Source organism: Pangasianodon hypophthalmus, chromosome 4 (assembly GCF_027358585.1).
Source record: "Pangasianodon hypophthalmus isolate fPanHyp1 chromosome 4, fPanHyp1.pri, whole genome shotgun sequence".
NCBI classification, from domain to species: domain Eukaryota; kingdom Metazoa; phylum Chordata; class Actinopteri; order Siluriformes; family Pangasiidae; genus Pangasianodon; species Pangasianodon hypophthalmus.
The window spans coordinates 1,979,669-1,994,746 of record NC_069713.1 but is presented as its reverse complement, the minus strand read 5'-3'; the positions used below and the strand labels follow the sequence as shown (position 1 = coordinate 1,994,746).

Sequence of the window (15,078 nt, the reverse complement as noted above, 5' to 3'; positions counted from 1 at the left end):
AAGATGGGCAACAGGCCCTGTGTCTGCTTCACTATTAGTATTCCCCAAATTATATATATAATATTTTACATATATATATATATATATATATAATATTTATATATTGGTTCTTTGGTTCTTTGGTTCATGATGTATGCTGGTTGATTGTATTTGATGAGATTTGGAATTTTTATATATATATTCTTTTGTTTTTAGATTCTAGCTAATCCATATAAATATGCTGAGGCTGTGAGGATACAGAACATGTTCAACCGGACAAACATGTCCAATAAATTTAAAATTGAAGCCGGACTAAGGGAAGGGGACAAGCAGAAATATGAATGGTATATCAGAGACAAGACTCCAGTGGAAATTACTAATGACTACAAGTTGGGAGAAGTGGCAGAATACGAGAGGTAAATGGTTGATTAATAAATATTTCCTAGACTTAAGCCTGTTTATTACACTTTAATATTCATTACAACATTTGTGAGGCAGCCAGGGAATATCTGCCAGATGCTGGTACAGCTGAATTCTGGCACCCAAAAATGATGAAAAATAATTTGTGCTGTCTAGGAGCCAAAAAAGGAGACACCCATGTAGTAATATAATGTAGATGAGCATACCTTTGGGCATAACTTTATTTCGAAATGTGCTAGGGAATAAAATTATAAACCAAGGCAGTTCTCACAAAAGCATCTTGGAAGAGTTGTTACTGTATTCACCCATATCAAGCAGGTCATGTACTGAAGCACTTTAATTTAACTAGTTTTTAACTCTAGCAATCATGTAATGTTTTAACATTTATAGCATTTGGCAGACACCCTTATCCAGGGCAATTTACATTTATAGAACTGAGCAGTTGAGGGTTAAGGGCCTTATTTGATTTAGACAGTTTTTAACTGAGTTGCTACACTGAGTGCTATGTCTTGGAGTCTGGTGGAAAAAAGTAAAGTGCTCAGTCCTGCAGGATTAAACTGTGCATATAATATATGTGCATATAGTATAATGAGAGCTACAGATGGTATAAAGCCTCACACTTTATATTCGCATGTGTTACAATATCATGATTGTAATTTTCTGTAAATAAATCCATTATATGATAACGTTATGATATCACCATGATTTCTACAAATATGAAACATGCGGGAGATAAAAATCTGATCTACTCATTCATGCGGTTAATTTGATAGCTGTCTGTTGCAAGAGTTTTATCGAGGAGGAGATGTTTTATTAAAGAATCCAACCTGAAGAACTTGGTCTAATCTCAGAATTTTAGATAACATTTTTTATCAGATTCTGTCGCAAGCTATTATGTGTAAGAAATTTCATGGACCACACTTTCACAAAGGTGTTGATGAGTAGCCTATAGAAGATAGGAAGTACTAAATGCAATAACGGACAAAATTTAACTTTTGTTTAAATTTTATTGTTTACAAATGAGATGTGTTTGGACGAATATTGCTCTTTTAGACAATCAAGTCTCTAAATGCTGTTTTCTTACTTTTTCACTTTTGGGTGTAGCCAGATTTTAAAATGCTAGAACTTTACATCTATTTGAGAAACATGCAAAAGTAGAGAACCTGTAGCAGAAAGGTTTCTCAGGCTGCCATAAGTATATGTACATACTTTACAGGAAATTAATAACAATGCTAAATAATGTCCTTCTTATTCAATATTATAAAGCCTTTTAGACATGGATAAACCCACTCCAGGAGTGGTGGAAGCAGACCACATTCCACCAAAGAGTAGCTTAAATGAACTCTGTACGCTCATCAAAAGAAATCCAGAAATGGCAAATTCGCTCAAAACAAACAACAAGGAAGCCTATGAGTTAGTGATGAGCATGAAGAATGACCAGAATGGAAAAATGCAGCTCTGCATGAACACGCTGTACACGGATCATCGACGTGCACTGACTAGTGGCAACAGTTCTGAATCCAGAGCATGCAGGTCTCAACTCTTTCTGATACATCCTGAACCTTTCTCTAGTAAAATTTAAGTTCCTAACATTAACTACCATGTTTTACATTTATGTCCCTCAGACGTTTGCTGACAAACAGCTTAGCAAGTGGAGATATGGAGAAAGTGTTGAAGCTGTCATTAATACTGGCTCACCCAGAATCCTCAGACAAAATCCGGGAGAATCTAGGTACCTCTTGGTTTTTGCTTCATGTCTCGAATGAAACCAGGGTCTTACAACATGATGATTCAGAGATGACGGGCATTATGAGAAGAGAGACATTCAGAGAGAGCACATAAGCAGATGGGAGTCATTCAGAGAGATCAGTCATGTGTAGATAAGAGTCATTCAGAGAAAGGATTTGTTTGTAGAGAGGAGTCATTCAGAAAAGGAATCATTCCTAGAGGTAGAGCACGCTGAATTTGAAATGAAGCAGTCACTGTGAGGTTAAAGTGCAGGATGTTTGCTTTTAAATCTAAAAGGACAAACATCATAACTCTTTAAACACTAACAGATTAAACTGTTTGCAAGTTTAGATAAGAGGCTAGTGTTAATTTATTACCCAAATCTGCTAGCTCAGTGTTTTCACTACTGTTGTACCATTTAGCCTATATTACTCCTGAAAATAACTTTTAAAATCATTTTTTAAACACTTCATCTAAGAAAACATGCATTTAAGCATTCAGAAACATGTTAATCCATCTCAGGCACAAAATCTCAATTTTACACAAAATCTGAAATTTCTTAATTTGTTCATTTTAATTTACAGTAAGAGCAAAGAGTTTCTTAGCATAGAATTAGCAAATCCAAACACACACACATATATATATATATATAATTTGGGTAACAGTGTATCACGTAACAAGTATCCTCATCAGTCAATATCACAATATCACTGAAAATAAAGAAACATGTATGAGAAAACTTGAATATAATATATAATTGAATATAATATAAAGATGTTCATGTAACAGAGTTGAGGGAAAATAAAATAGCCCTTTTTTCATAATGATAATGGAGGGCTCATGGACATAAAATGTTAATAAAAAAGGGTGCAGTTGTGGTTGGGGGCAGTTGTGGTTGGGGGCAGTCGTGGCCTAATGGATAGAGAGTCGGACTTGCAACCCGAAGGTGAACCTGAAGGTTGTGGGTTCGAGTCTTGGGTCTGGCAGGGATTGTAGGTGGGGGGAGTGAATGACCAGTGCTCTCTCCCTCCCTCAATACCTTTGAGACCTTTGAGCAAGGCATTGAACCCCCAACTGCTCCCTGGGCGCTGCAGCAACAAAAGGCTGCCCACTGCTCCGTGTGTGTGTGTGTGTACACTTGGATGGGTTAAATGCAGAGCACAAATTCCATACATATGGGTCACCATACTTGGGCACAAGTCACTTCACTTGAAAGTAAGAAAGATGACATTTGAGTGTAAAGTGTAGTTATACAATATCTGGCCAAAAATTTTAGCTTTGATTAAGGCACACATTCAACATGGAATTGTTTGTGGCATTTATTTCCATCCAGAGTTACATTAATTTTTGGCCGAGATCTTGTATTGAGGACGAGAGAGTCGAACCACTCAATAAAGTCTTCTCCAGCACATCCCAAAGACTTTCAATGGGTTTAAGGTCAGGACTCTGTGGTGGCCAATTCATGTGTGAAAATGATTCCTATCTGAACCACTCTTTCACAGTTTGAGCCTCTGAATATGCCTGGAAGAACAACCCATTGATGGGATAACCTGCTCATTCTGTACATTTAGGTACTCAGCTGACTTAATTTAATGTTGCTGAGCCTCAACCTGAGCAACTGAAACAACCCCAGATCATAACACTGCCTCCAGAGGCTTGTACAGTAGGCACTATGCATGATGGGCTTCATGCGCAAGTTGTTTTTTCCGATTAGCCTCACTAATGAGTGGCTTGCTTATGGCCACACAGCTGTTTGGTCCCAATCCCATGCGTGTGGAAATAGTCTTACTTTCACTATTAAACATAGCACTGAGTTCTACTGTCGTTTTTTACAATGTGACTTCACCAAGCAAGATCTCCGATCACGATCATTCAAGATTTTTTCCGACCACATTTCTTCAGCAAAGCTGATAGTTCACCACTATCCTTCCAGGTTTTAATAGTGTGTTGGACAGTTCCTAACTTAATTCCAGTGATTTCAGCAAATCTCCTTAGTCGTTTTTCTTTGCTTGATGCAGGCCAACAATTTGCCCCTTCTGAAACACAGTAACATTTTTTCCATGACTGCGGGATATGAGTTCCGTCATGGCTGTTTAAGAAATGAGAAGCTAGACACCGCATCAGTTAGGGTTAAAAGAATTGTTGCCAGCTGAAACATTAATCATTGCAGTAATGATCCAATCATATGCTCTTAAGTATTTGCTTATTTGAATCTAAACAGCGACCTTTTTTGGCCAGGCATTGTAGTATTATAGGTAAGTGTTTTAGCTGATATATCTGAAAGATTCACATAAGCTATTGTGAAAGGCACTTTACCTGTGTTTAAATTTTTTGAATTTTTTTTTTTATATCCAATCAGCACTCATTTGTACTGTACTGACCTAAACATATTTATTCTCTTCATCTTATTTTATGGCAGGTATCCAACGTAATTTTGAGACCCAGAATTCAGGACTTACAATGACTGACAGTAACAAATACTACAAGGACGGATTTAACAGTATTGTACGTGAATACAGCAGGAAGAATCTGATCGACCAAAACCAAACAGATCGCCTGAAGGAGTGGGTGAAAGAGGAGAGATATTTGGACATGTCTAAACCAGAGTATAGAGAAATAACAAGGGTTATAGAAGATAACATTAACATTGTAAACAGAAGAAACACAGACAGTGTGAGACCAAATTCTCAGTGGGATGAGCTGTAATGTTCACATCATTGTTAACATAAGTGCTTGACACTACAAAAGAAAAAGAAAACTTTATTAACATACAGGGGCAGATTTAGTGATTTCGGGGCCCTAGGCAAAATATAGGAAAGGGGCCCTCATGTTAGTGTTTTAACATCAATATTTAAAATTTCAGCATAAGTTATTTAGCATTAATAATTAAAAATAGACCTAATTTGCATTTTAATGGGGACCTTGGCTTCTGGGGACCCAAGGCAGTTGCCTACCTTTGCCTAGTGCTAAGTCCTCTGTTAACAATAGAAAAAAATCTGTTTAAAACTACCTTTACAAGTAATGACAATATGTTATCATTAACTTTTTTCTTTTGATATATAAAACTTTCTTTGTACAAGCTTTCAAAATGCATTTACCCAAGAGAGTCAGAGTGTCAGAGTTTCATTCAGATATTCAGAGTGTCATTCAGTCATGCATAGAGTTTAATTAACCAGTATGCTATAATATGTAACAATTTCAGACTGCTAGTGATGTCTTTCTCATTTTATGTTGATAATATACTCGCCATGTGTATGATTAGTCTCTAAGCTCCTGCCTCCTCCTTTATTGTGTGCAAAGGTGTTGCTGAGATACAGCCTCACTTCCTGTTTGGCGGCTTTGCCGTTAGATTTGTTGGCCCATTACAGACAAACCATTTGGAATATTCAAAATTCTTTGAATCAAAATTCAAAATAACTTTTGAAAGGCTTACTCTGAATATGATGTATACCAAATTTGGTGATGATTGGACAACATATTTAGGAGAAATAATGAAAAAATTTTAACAAAATCCAAGATGGTTGACAGGAAGTACACTTGAATTTCAGATGTTGGTGTGTGTTCACTTCTGCATACTCCAGGGAATTATAGGAAAAATGAAGTGTGAATTTATCACAAACTCTTCAAATGATATAAGGAAAAAAATGAAAGTTGTTGCAGTTCTTGACCATAAGGTGATGTAGTCACACAACTTGGGTCCATTCAGGGCATTGTCCTGAAGATAATTATTATGTTTCGTGATGATAAGTAGATGCATTGCTGAGATACATCCTCACATCCTGTATTTTGCATTTGCCAGCACATTAGAGGAGAACGGGTTTGAATATTAATATTCCTTTGATAACTTTTGTTCAGACAGATCTCAAGATGATGTGAGCTAAATGTGGTGAAAATTGGACAAAATTTGGAGGAGTAGTAACAAAAATGGCAGATAGATGTAAGCATTTTTGGCATGTTATTGTAACTTTTGACCAGTAGGTGGCACTATCATGAACTTTGTTGCCTCAGGTCATGGTCCTGAAGCTGCCTACCAAGTTTTGTGTCAGTGCACAAAGTCATTGCTGAGATACAGCCTCACTTCCTGTTTGGCGGCTTTGCCATCAGATTTTTTGGCCCCTTACGGGCAAACCCTTTGGACTATTCAAAATTCTTTTAATAATTTTTGTGAGGCTTACTGTGAAGATGATAGATGCCAAATTTGGGGATGATTGGACAAAATTAGTAGGAGGACTAGAGAAAAAGCTGTTTTTGACAAAATCCAAGATGGTGGAAAATCTAATTAAGCGGAAATTGACATTATAGTGCATTGAACTCGACTTGACCCAGGACATCCAGGATGCCTGGATTTTAAATTTTGGACACATGGTTCAAAAGTTATGACCATAAATGTACTTCCAAATTAGGCCCAAATTTGATCCGATGGTGGTGCTAGAGCGATGGCAGCTCACCTTCAGTGCTTGTCCCCCAATTAAAAAAACAAAACAAAACAAAAAAAAAACACAGTTCCAGAAAGTGTCACTCAGCGAAGGTCCTCAGAGAAGAGTCATAGAGAGAGAGTCATTCAGAAAGAGTTATTCAGAGAGGAGTTATTTAGGAAGGAGTCATAGAGTGAGAGAAATGCACTTGAGAGAAGTTTACATAAGAAAATTACATAAAATTAAATTAGTATGTTTTAGAGAGAGGAGAGAGAGAGAGAGAGAGAGAGAGAGAGAGAGGTTCAGAGATGGATAGAGGAGAAATGGAGCAGGTTTTCTGATATTTAGATCACTACGGAAACACATACCTTTTTATATTTTTAAAAATTAGAATAACAAGATTATTTACCTTTGACCAAAATGTGACATGTGAACTTATGTATCATGTACGAGTGTAAACTTGATATCTTTATCATTCTACTTAAATTAAAGTGCATTTAAAACACACACTTGTTCACACTGGGTGTCCTAGTAAAGGCAGAGCATGTCCACTAAGATGAAGGTTGATGAGGAACTGGAAGAGGTTCCAGGACTATCTACTCAGTCATGGGTCCAGGATCACCAGCACTGACCTCTTGGATCCCAGTAGGTGAGTGGGACTATGGGTCACTGGGAACTTTGGGAACAGAAAACTTAACCTGTTACAATGATCTGTGTCAGTCAAGTGCATCTTCATCTGACAGATGAAGTGCATACATAATCCAATGATCTTAAACTTGCTATTTTGTGATGCATTATAAAGATTAATATTTTTACATATTTGTTTCTCCAAAGCTAGTGTTGGTCTCCTGTGATGCATTTCTGCCATCTAGTGGTTTGAATGCCTAAAAATTCCAACAGTTCAGAGCCACATAGAGAGGAATCCTTCAGCTAAAGAGAGAGATGTTTAGAGAGAGTCCTTTAGAGAGGACATTCAGAGACATTTTTCAGAGAGCAATCTTTGAGACAGATGTCATTAAGAGAGGAATAGTACAGAGACAGTGATTAGGAAAGAGTCATTCAGAGATAGTCATCAGGAACATATAATATGTGTCTTGAAATTGTCACATACTACTAAGTTTTAATAGTGAAAACTAGTTCACCTTGCTCAGTCCATCTGTAAAGAAAATGTCAACAGAAATTTGACCACCCCTAAAATGGGTCATACTATTGCGTGTCCAGTAGAATAAATGTGGGAAATACCATGCAACTGTGCATGCAATCGGCCCAAGCAATGGAGATACATTGGAGACACTTTTTCTTGGAAATGTCGTAATGTAAATATAGTTGTATCTCAAGCATGAATTTCCTGCACAGTTCATAAGAATGAAATGTTTCTGGTGTCTAAACGAGTCTAGGTCATAGGGTACTGCAGGTGATGGGGCCTTTTCTTCCTCTGTCCCAAAACTGTGGAACTCACTGCCATCTGATCTTACAGAAGCCCAGTCTTTTAGTATATTTAAGTCTTCTCTTAAAACTTATTTCTTTATGTTTGCTTTTAATTGATTACTTTTTTGTCATTTAATTATCGTTATTACTATTATTGTAATTAATAATTGAATTCTTTTTTTATTATTAACTGTTTTTTGATACGTTTATATACCCTTATGTAAAGCACCTTGAGAGGCCTTTTTAAAGGCTCTATGTTCAATTCAATTCAATTTTATTTGTATAGAGCTTTTAACAATGGACATTGTCACAAAGCAGCTTTACAGAAATAAATGGATTCAAAAAATATATTGTAAATATGTGAATTTATCCCTAATGAGCAAGCTAGAGGTGACGGTGGCAAGGAAAAACTCCCTGAGATGATATGAGGAAGAAACCTTGAGAGGAACCAGACTCAAAAGGGAACTCATCCTCATCTGGGTGCAACGGATAGTGCGATTATAAATCATTCCCTTCTATTATTGTGTACTATAAGGACAAATAGTGCAATTGAGCAACCAGTAAATTCATCACAGTTTTTGCAAGAAGTCCGGTTGGTTAAAATCTATCCACTGTCCACTGATGGAGTCCTGAGTACGAAGCTGCTCGTGGCAACTGCAGCCCCAAAGCCACCACAGCAATCGCAGTCCCAAGCCATTACAGTACAGTACAGTACAGTACAGCTCCCCATATGAGATCCCCAAGCCATCTCCACAGCCCCCAGGTGGCACCATCCCCAGCAATCCAAACAGTTCTTCAGAACGTCCATATGGGGCCCCAGCAGCAGTGAGCGAACTCAACCGATGAGAACTCCAACCAGAAGTAGGACATCAGGATGGGTCAGGCAGGTCCAGAGAGCAGAAGGGGTCAGAATCACTGGCATCTCAGCTCGACAGAGAGTGAGGGAGAGAGAGACACATGGAGAGTGAGGGAGAGAGAGACACATGGAAAGTGAGGGAGAGAGAGACAGAGATGGAGAGAGAGGGAGAGATTGTTAGGTGAGCTTTTGTCCTCTAATGGTTAAGCACGATGTACTTTGCGTGCAGAGTGCAAGCAGGGACTCTGGCTAGCTGTGACAGCATAACTAAAAGGCAGAGCCAGAAGCTAACACATACATGAGGGCATAATACACAGGCATAATAAATTTTATTATTATTATTATTATTATTATTATTATTATTATTATTGTGGTGAAATGAAATGATGAAATGATGAAGTTTACCTATTGCCTTGAAGTCACTTTGAGGTTTTGAGTGTGAATGAAGCAAGCTGATAAAATGCTGTTAATTAAAAGAGCATACGATTTGAACAAATAATTTTCGGCCACAGATATTATAAATTAGACCATATACGTAAGACATAAGGCAGTTTTTTAGCATTCACGGCACATAAAGCTGAACGTGTCATGTGACTTAACAAACATTTAACATGAATATGAATGGCTGTTCTGTGCAATAAGCGAAATACTTAAGTTTTAAAACTTTAATCTTTCTGTGTATGAGCAAATCTATATAAAGCTTAACACTTAAAGCTTAACACTGGATCAGACCGAGGCGGGTTTAATGAAACTGAAAGCATCTACACCAAGCGCAATGGGCTGTACTTGCTGTAAAGCGTAGTGCGCATGCGCACTGAGTGCACAGGGGGGGATGACCAGCGCTTTTCTGAAGTGCCGGTGGTGTGACCCCTGTAACAATAAAATCACCACCTTTTACAGTCCAGGGCATTTCTCCAGGAGACCAGCAACCTTCCTGCTGCTGCAAGGGGTTGTAAGTGACTGTGTTTTATTTCTCATAATAATAATAATAATAATAATAATAATAATAATACATTAAAGGCGTTATAATGTTTTACCTCAAGCCCCTGAGGCCTGTTTCATGAAGGTGGATACTCAGGTAAGATTTTTAATCAGGTTTCATCGCCATGGTACTCTGGGTACTCATGTTACTCTGGGTAAGAGAACTCAACCCCAAACTGGACCAATCAGCTGTGAGTAAAGTGAGAGAACTCTGGCGTGTCAGAGTGAACCCTAGTGTTAGTGTTTGTAGTCACTATTACTCACAGAAACTATGCCATTCGTTATTCGAGCTACGTTTGTGCTGATTTGTGCCGCAAAAATGAACATTTGTGCTGGTTTGGTGTTTGAGATATTATTATTATTATCATTATTATTATTATTATTATTTTGGCTGTGTGACGTCACTCCCCACCCCATGTCGCTCACATTGCTCCACGTCTGTGCTGTTTATTTGTGCTCGGTTTGTGCTATTAAAAGAAACCCTGTAACTATGGTCCATATCCGGAGTGGCTAATGTTACAGATTCGGGAGAATTCCTGGTGGGTCGATTATAAATTCGGCTGGCAGAAGTACAATTCAATTCAATTTTATTTGTACAGTGCTTTTAACAATGGAATTTGTCACAAAGCAGCTTTACAGAAATAAATAAATGCAGGATATAAATTTGAAATTTATACATTTTTCCCTAATGAGTCAGTTCAAGGTAATTTGCATAATTATATTATATATTATATTAGAACTCATATTAGTTCTACAGGGTTTGACTTATTACAAATTTGATGTCAAATTATTCAAGAGTCCAATACTCAAAAATGATCAGATATTTTGATATTAGTATACATTATACATGCCGCAGTCCAATCGCTTAAACGGATGTAACTCATTAATATTTTTATGGAACTTGAAAGGTGGGTGTTGTTATTCTTTTTTTGACCAAAAAAAAAAAAAAAAAAATCAGGTGAGCAATGTAGATAAAACAAGAATCAAAAGTAACAAACAAACAGAGGTTATAATCCAGAAACAAACAACAGGCTTGGAAATGTCACTAGAATAACTAGGAGATGTTTCATTGAAATTCTGGAGGAGAAGTGCTGATTGTGTTCAGCTGTGTGTAGATAAAATTTCTGAATCTGACTGCTCATGTGTTTGTAGTGTAGTGTGAGTCCATAGCAGAAGTGGTTAGTGGTTGTGGAGGATTCTGGGAAATGGTGTGTGTGTGTCGAGAGTCGAAGAAGATGTACTATATATTAGCTATGACTTTTATCTATCTTGTAGGATGACAAACAAATGTTCCTTAGCTGTGTACCTTTTTATGTGCGATTGGGATCCTACTCAGGCAATATACAGATAAGTAGAGCCAAATTGTCATTTTCTATGGATGCAGATAAGTATTTTGCACCACCCTAAAGTGCCACCACAATAGGGACATTGAGTCTAACCTGTCCACCCCATTGAAAAAGATCTGGTTATGCCCCTGGTCTCTAGTCAGAGGTAAAGCTGTAACTTTAAGTTTTTCGACATCTTCAGGACAGAGGAGTTTACACTTCTTTGCGGTTTCTGGGTAACATGAAAGGTGAGTTTTTTTGGCTTATTAACTTGAAGAGAGGCTGGTGAGGGAATGACTGTTTATAGCTGCTATAACGTAAGTGAGGACACGAACTAACTTTTGTGGACATTCCACAATGTTAAGGCAACAATAAAAGGATAAAAAGTATGACGTGTCATTAATAAATAAGTAAATATAATTGTGGGTAAAGTGCAAAGTGCTATGGTATAAGAGGAATGAAACACTTGGGGACTGTTATAAGGAAATAATAGGGGTGGTAACAGTGCCTCCACTTCATTACACCACACAGTCACTCAGTATTTTACTGTAACACACATACACACACACACACAGGTTTATATGTTACTTATTGTTTTCAACTCTTTCATTTCAGAATGAGGATGGGAGGAAATCATACTACTGGAAACCAAACATTTGACAATAAAACTCAATACAAATGGACCGTCTGCATCAAATGTTGGTCTTGCTCTCAGCTATGTTGCAAAGTAATGTACACAGGCAATACATTTACATAAGATGTGACATCATCAAAATGACCAAATTCCATACATATCATGTTGAAACATAAAAATTATGCTATTTGATTCCATTTTTATAATTCTTCATTCATGTGTGTATGTGAATATATAGGCCTCAAAGTCATATATCTGTTTCTGTGTATGTTTAGTTCACAGTTGAACCCAACCAAAAACAGATAGTGCCTGCAAAGCCACTTACTTACCCAATACTCTTCATCAAGTTGAAGTATGGAGAGTGCTCAGAGATGGAATGTTGCAACAATCCACATCTGTGGTACATAATTAGAGCAAAGGATAGCCCATATTTCACAATTCGAGAGAGTGGAGACCGCCGTGAAATACATCTGGACTGCGACATATATTATGAAGAGAAGAACTCAGCATGCCCAAATTATGGTATGTCATTTGTTTCAGAAATATATTTTATAAAACATGTTTGGTTAAACAACACAAATTGCACCCTAATTTTATCACTTATTTTTTGTCATGGTATGACCAAGCAGAAGTGCTCACTCACCACATGTGCTGTGTATGGCAACAAAGCACAATTATTAGGAGAGCAGGCACTGAATATTAGCAAAAAGAAGAGTGCTTCATCTGAGCAAGTGAATGAGAGCTAAGGTCAAGTGGACAAGTTGGTAAAAGTTGGAAAAAGCACCTTGCATGTGCAGGAGTATTTTGGTTTCAGAAAAGCAGCTTTCATCAAAAACAGGTACTATGCAAGACATGTTGAGCACTGGTGCTAACTTGTTTTATGATTTATTTGTGCCATTTGTCTACAGCATATGCTTAAGACAACATAGGGGGAAAAAAGTAATAATACAACAAGAAAAGTGAAAAAATGTAAAAAAAAAAAAAGAAAAAAAAGAAAAAAGACAGACAAAAAAGTGAATGTTGTGTGCTGTTTGAAGTGATAAATACTATTGTGTGCCACTGCAAGTCAGTGGTGCACTCAGTGTGTGGGGCAGCATCTAGTTGGACATTATTAACATATTAGCTAAGAAAGGCGGCAAAAATTTTGGAGAATTTTGTTGCTCTGTGGGCTTCAAAAGGGGTATCATATTTTTTGTAATTGCATAAAAGATAAGCCATCATTTATCCATTGAGTATGGGAGGTAGGATGGAGACTCTTCAAGTGGACTAGAACAGCCCAGCTATGGGTGAAGTGCAGATATCTACAGATGTAATGGATGACAATGAATTAAACACAGATGTCCAGAAATGCAGGGTAGGTCCAAAACATTTGGACAAGATTAGCTGGGCCCTGATGAAGTTTATGACAGTTGGGGTTAAGGTCGAGATAGATTCAGGCAAGTTTACTTTTGGACCAGTGCACACAATGAGCCACCTTGTATTTTAAAACCCCGTGATGGGGTTTCTATGGGAACTGCCTGTGGAAACAGTTCACACTGCCATATTCAGTAACTTGCTAGTTACTGAATTACCATTCTGTACATTGTTCTGTCCCTAGGGCGTTGATTAATCAGAAAAGGGGATGTGCTGGGCTGTGGGGGTCTGAGACTGTCACATGAGAGTTCATACAGTGTGTGTGTGTGTGTGTGTGTGTGTGTGTGTGTGTGTGTGTTTAATCTGTCCCATGAGTGTTTAATGTATGACTAAGTAGAGATGTACCTTTAGACTGCAGCTGATAACCATTTGACATTGCTCTTATTCCTGCAGTTTGTACTTATTATTGCTTTTGCAGTAAAGACAACTGCAAATTATGCATTAAAGTTTGTTTGCAGTGCACTTCATTACTGAAAGGTTCTCACTTTCAGGTAGGAGAAAATTCTTCTCCCTTACACCACATCAACACATCTTTCAGGTGGGAAAATTGAGTTGTGGTGAGAGCACCTGCTCAAACAATAATGAAGTGAGATGGGCAAAAGGGGTGGGACTGTCAGTCATATCAGATCACATGCTGATTGGCTCATCTGCCATGTTTTATTATAAAAAAAGACTGCTCTTTTGGCATATTATTTAGTGATAACTTGTTCTAGCATACTCTGATGTAAGCTCCAGTGCAAAATACAAAAAGGTTGGTAGGTATGATTGAGTCATTTAAATAGTTATTTTTTATATTTTCCATTATCCAAGATGGCACCATCTAGTGGCAGCCAGTTACAGCAGCTTCCAACTCTAGAGACATTTTTTCCTAACTAAATTAGGTACACTCTACAGTCCAAATGGAAAAAAACAGAGAAAAGACTGCCAGTTTCCCTTACAGCTGTGACCATTTTGCGCTTCACAAGTCAGCGTGGATGTCCTGCACATGGTTTATAGTGCAGGACTGAGGAAAGAATACAGAGGGTCCAGAGCTGGATTAAAAAGAAAGCAATGAGACAGTGGTACAAGCCTTTCATTCCCTCAATCTCTTTTTTTCTGCCAAGGGAATTCACGGTTGCCATTGTGGTGATTGTTTACATTCCACCGGCAGCTGATGCAGAAGTCAAGTGTGATGATATCCACTCGGTTATCACGAGACTTCAGAGTCAGCATCCGAACGCTTTTCTTGTAATCTATGGTGATTTCCAAAATGTATTGCTCTCCACCACACTGCCAAAGTTTTGTCAGTTTATTGACTGTGCAACAAGAGAGAACAGTGCACTGGACCTCCTGTATGCAAATGTAAAGGGTGCATACAGTTCATCTGCTCTGCCTCCACACACAAGGTGGTTCTGCTGACACCAAGATACCTGCCTGTTGTCCAAAGGCAGTCTGTGACACAGAAGACCATAAGGAGGTGGTCACATGAAGCAGAAGAAACTCTACAGGTCTGCTTTGCGACCACAGACTGGGAGGTGTTGTGTGAGCCAGCTGGGGAAGACATTACTTTTTTACATTTATCCAAAGTGACTTACAAATGAGGAAATATCAGAATCAGAAGAAGAATCAGAATTAGCTTTATTCGCCAAGTGTGTGCGCAGACACACAAGGAATTTGTTGTGGTTTTTTTAAGGTGCCCTTGGTACATACATGCATGCCTGAAGGGAGGAGTGCAAACAGGTTGTGGCCGGGGTGAGAGGGGTCTGTGATGATGTTAGCTGCCCGTTTCTTCACTCTGGAGTTGTACAAGTCCTGAAGGTTGGGCAGGTGCACACCAATGATACTTTCTGCTGTCCTAACAGTCCGTTGCAGTCTTCTTATATCTGATTTGCTGGCTGACCCAAACAAGACAGTTATAGA

The 15,078-nt window shown here is 38.0% G+C and overlaps 2 protein-coding genes across 4 annotated transcripts in view; both read left to right on the top strand.

Moving 5' to 3' along the window:
• LOC113524132 (uncharacterized) overlaps nt 1-8,178 on the top strand; it is a 30,050-nt gene extending 21,872 nt beyond the window's left edge. Inside the window, exons 8-11 of the mRNA XM_026910263.3 lie at nt 196-395; nt 1,666-1,932; nt 2,025-2,131; nt 4,547-8,178. Of these exons, the coding sequence (XP_026766064.3) occupies nt 196-395; nt 1,666-1,932; nt 2,025-2,131; nt 4,547-4,833 (861 nt within the window). The 3' untranslated portion in view covers nt 4,834-8,178. The remainder of the gene's footprint in view (nt 1-195; nt 396-1,665; nt 1,933-2,024; nt 2,132-4,546) is intronic.
• Nucleotides 8,179-9,625: 1,447 nt separating this feature from the next.
• The window catches only part of LOC113524094 (uncharacterized), a 28,153-nt gene continuing 22,700 nt past the window's right edge, over nt 9,626-15,078 (top strand). The window contains exons 1-3 of one of the 3 annotated variants that reach the window (XM_053233588.1): nt 9,626-9,778; nt 11,748-11,859; nt 12,042-12,288. In XM_053233588.1, coding sequence (XP_053089563.1) covers nt 11,749-11,859; nt 12,042-12,288 — 358 coding nt within the window. In that variant the 5' untranslated portion in view covers nt 9,626-9,778; nt 11,748. Of the gene's footprint in view, nt 9,779-11,747; nt 11,860-12,041; nt 12,289-12,395; nt 12,605-15,078 lie in introns of those variants that run through there. The other 2 variants (XM_053233586.1, XM_053233587.1) reach the window with 2 other exon arrangements.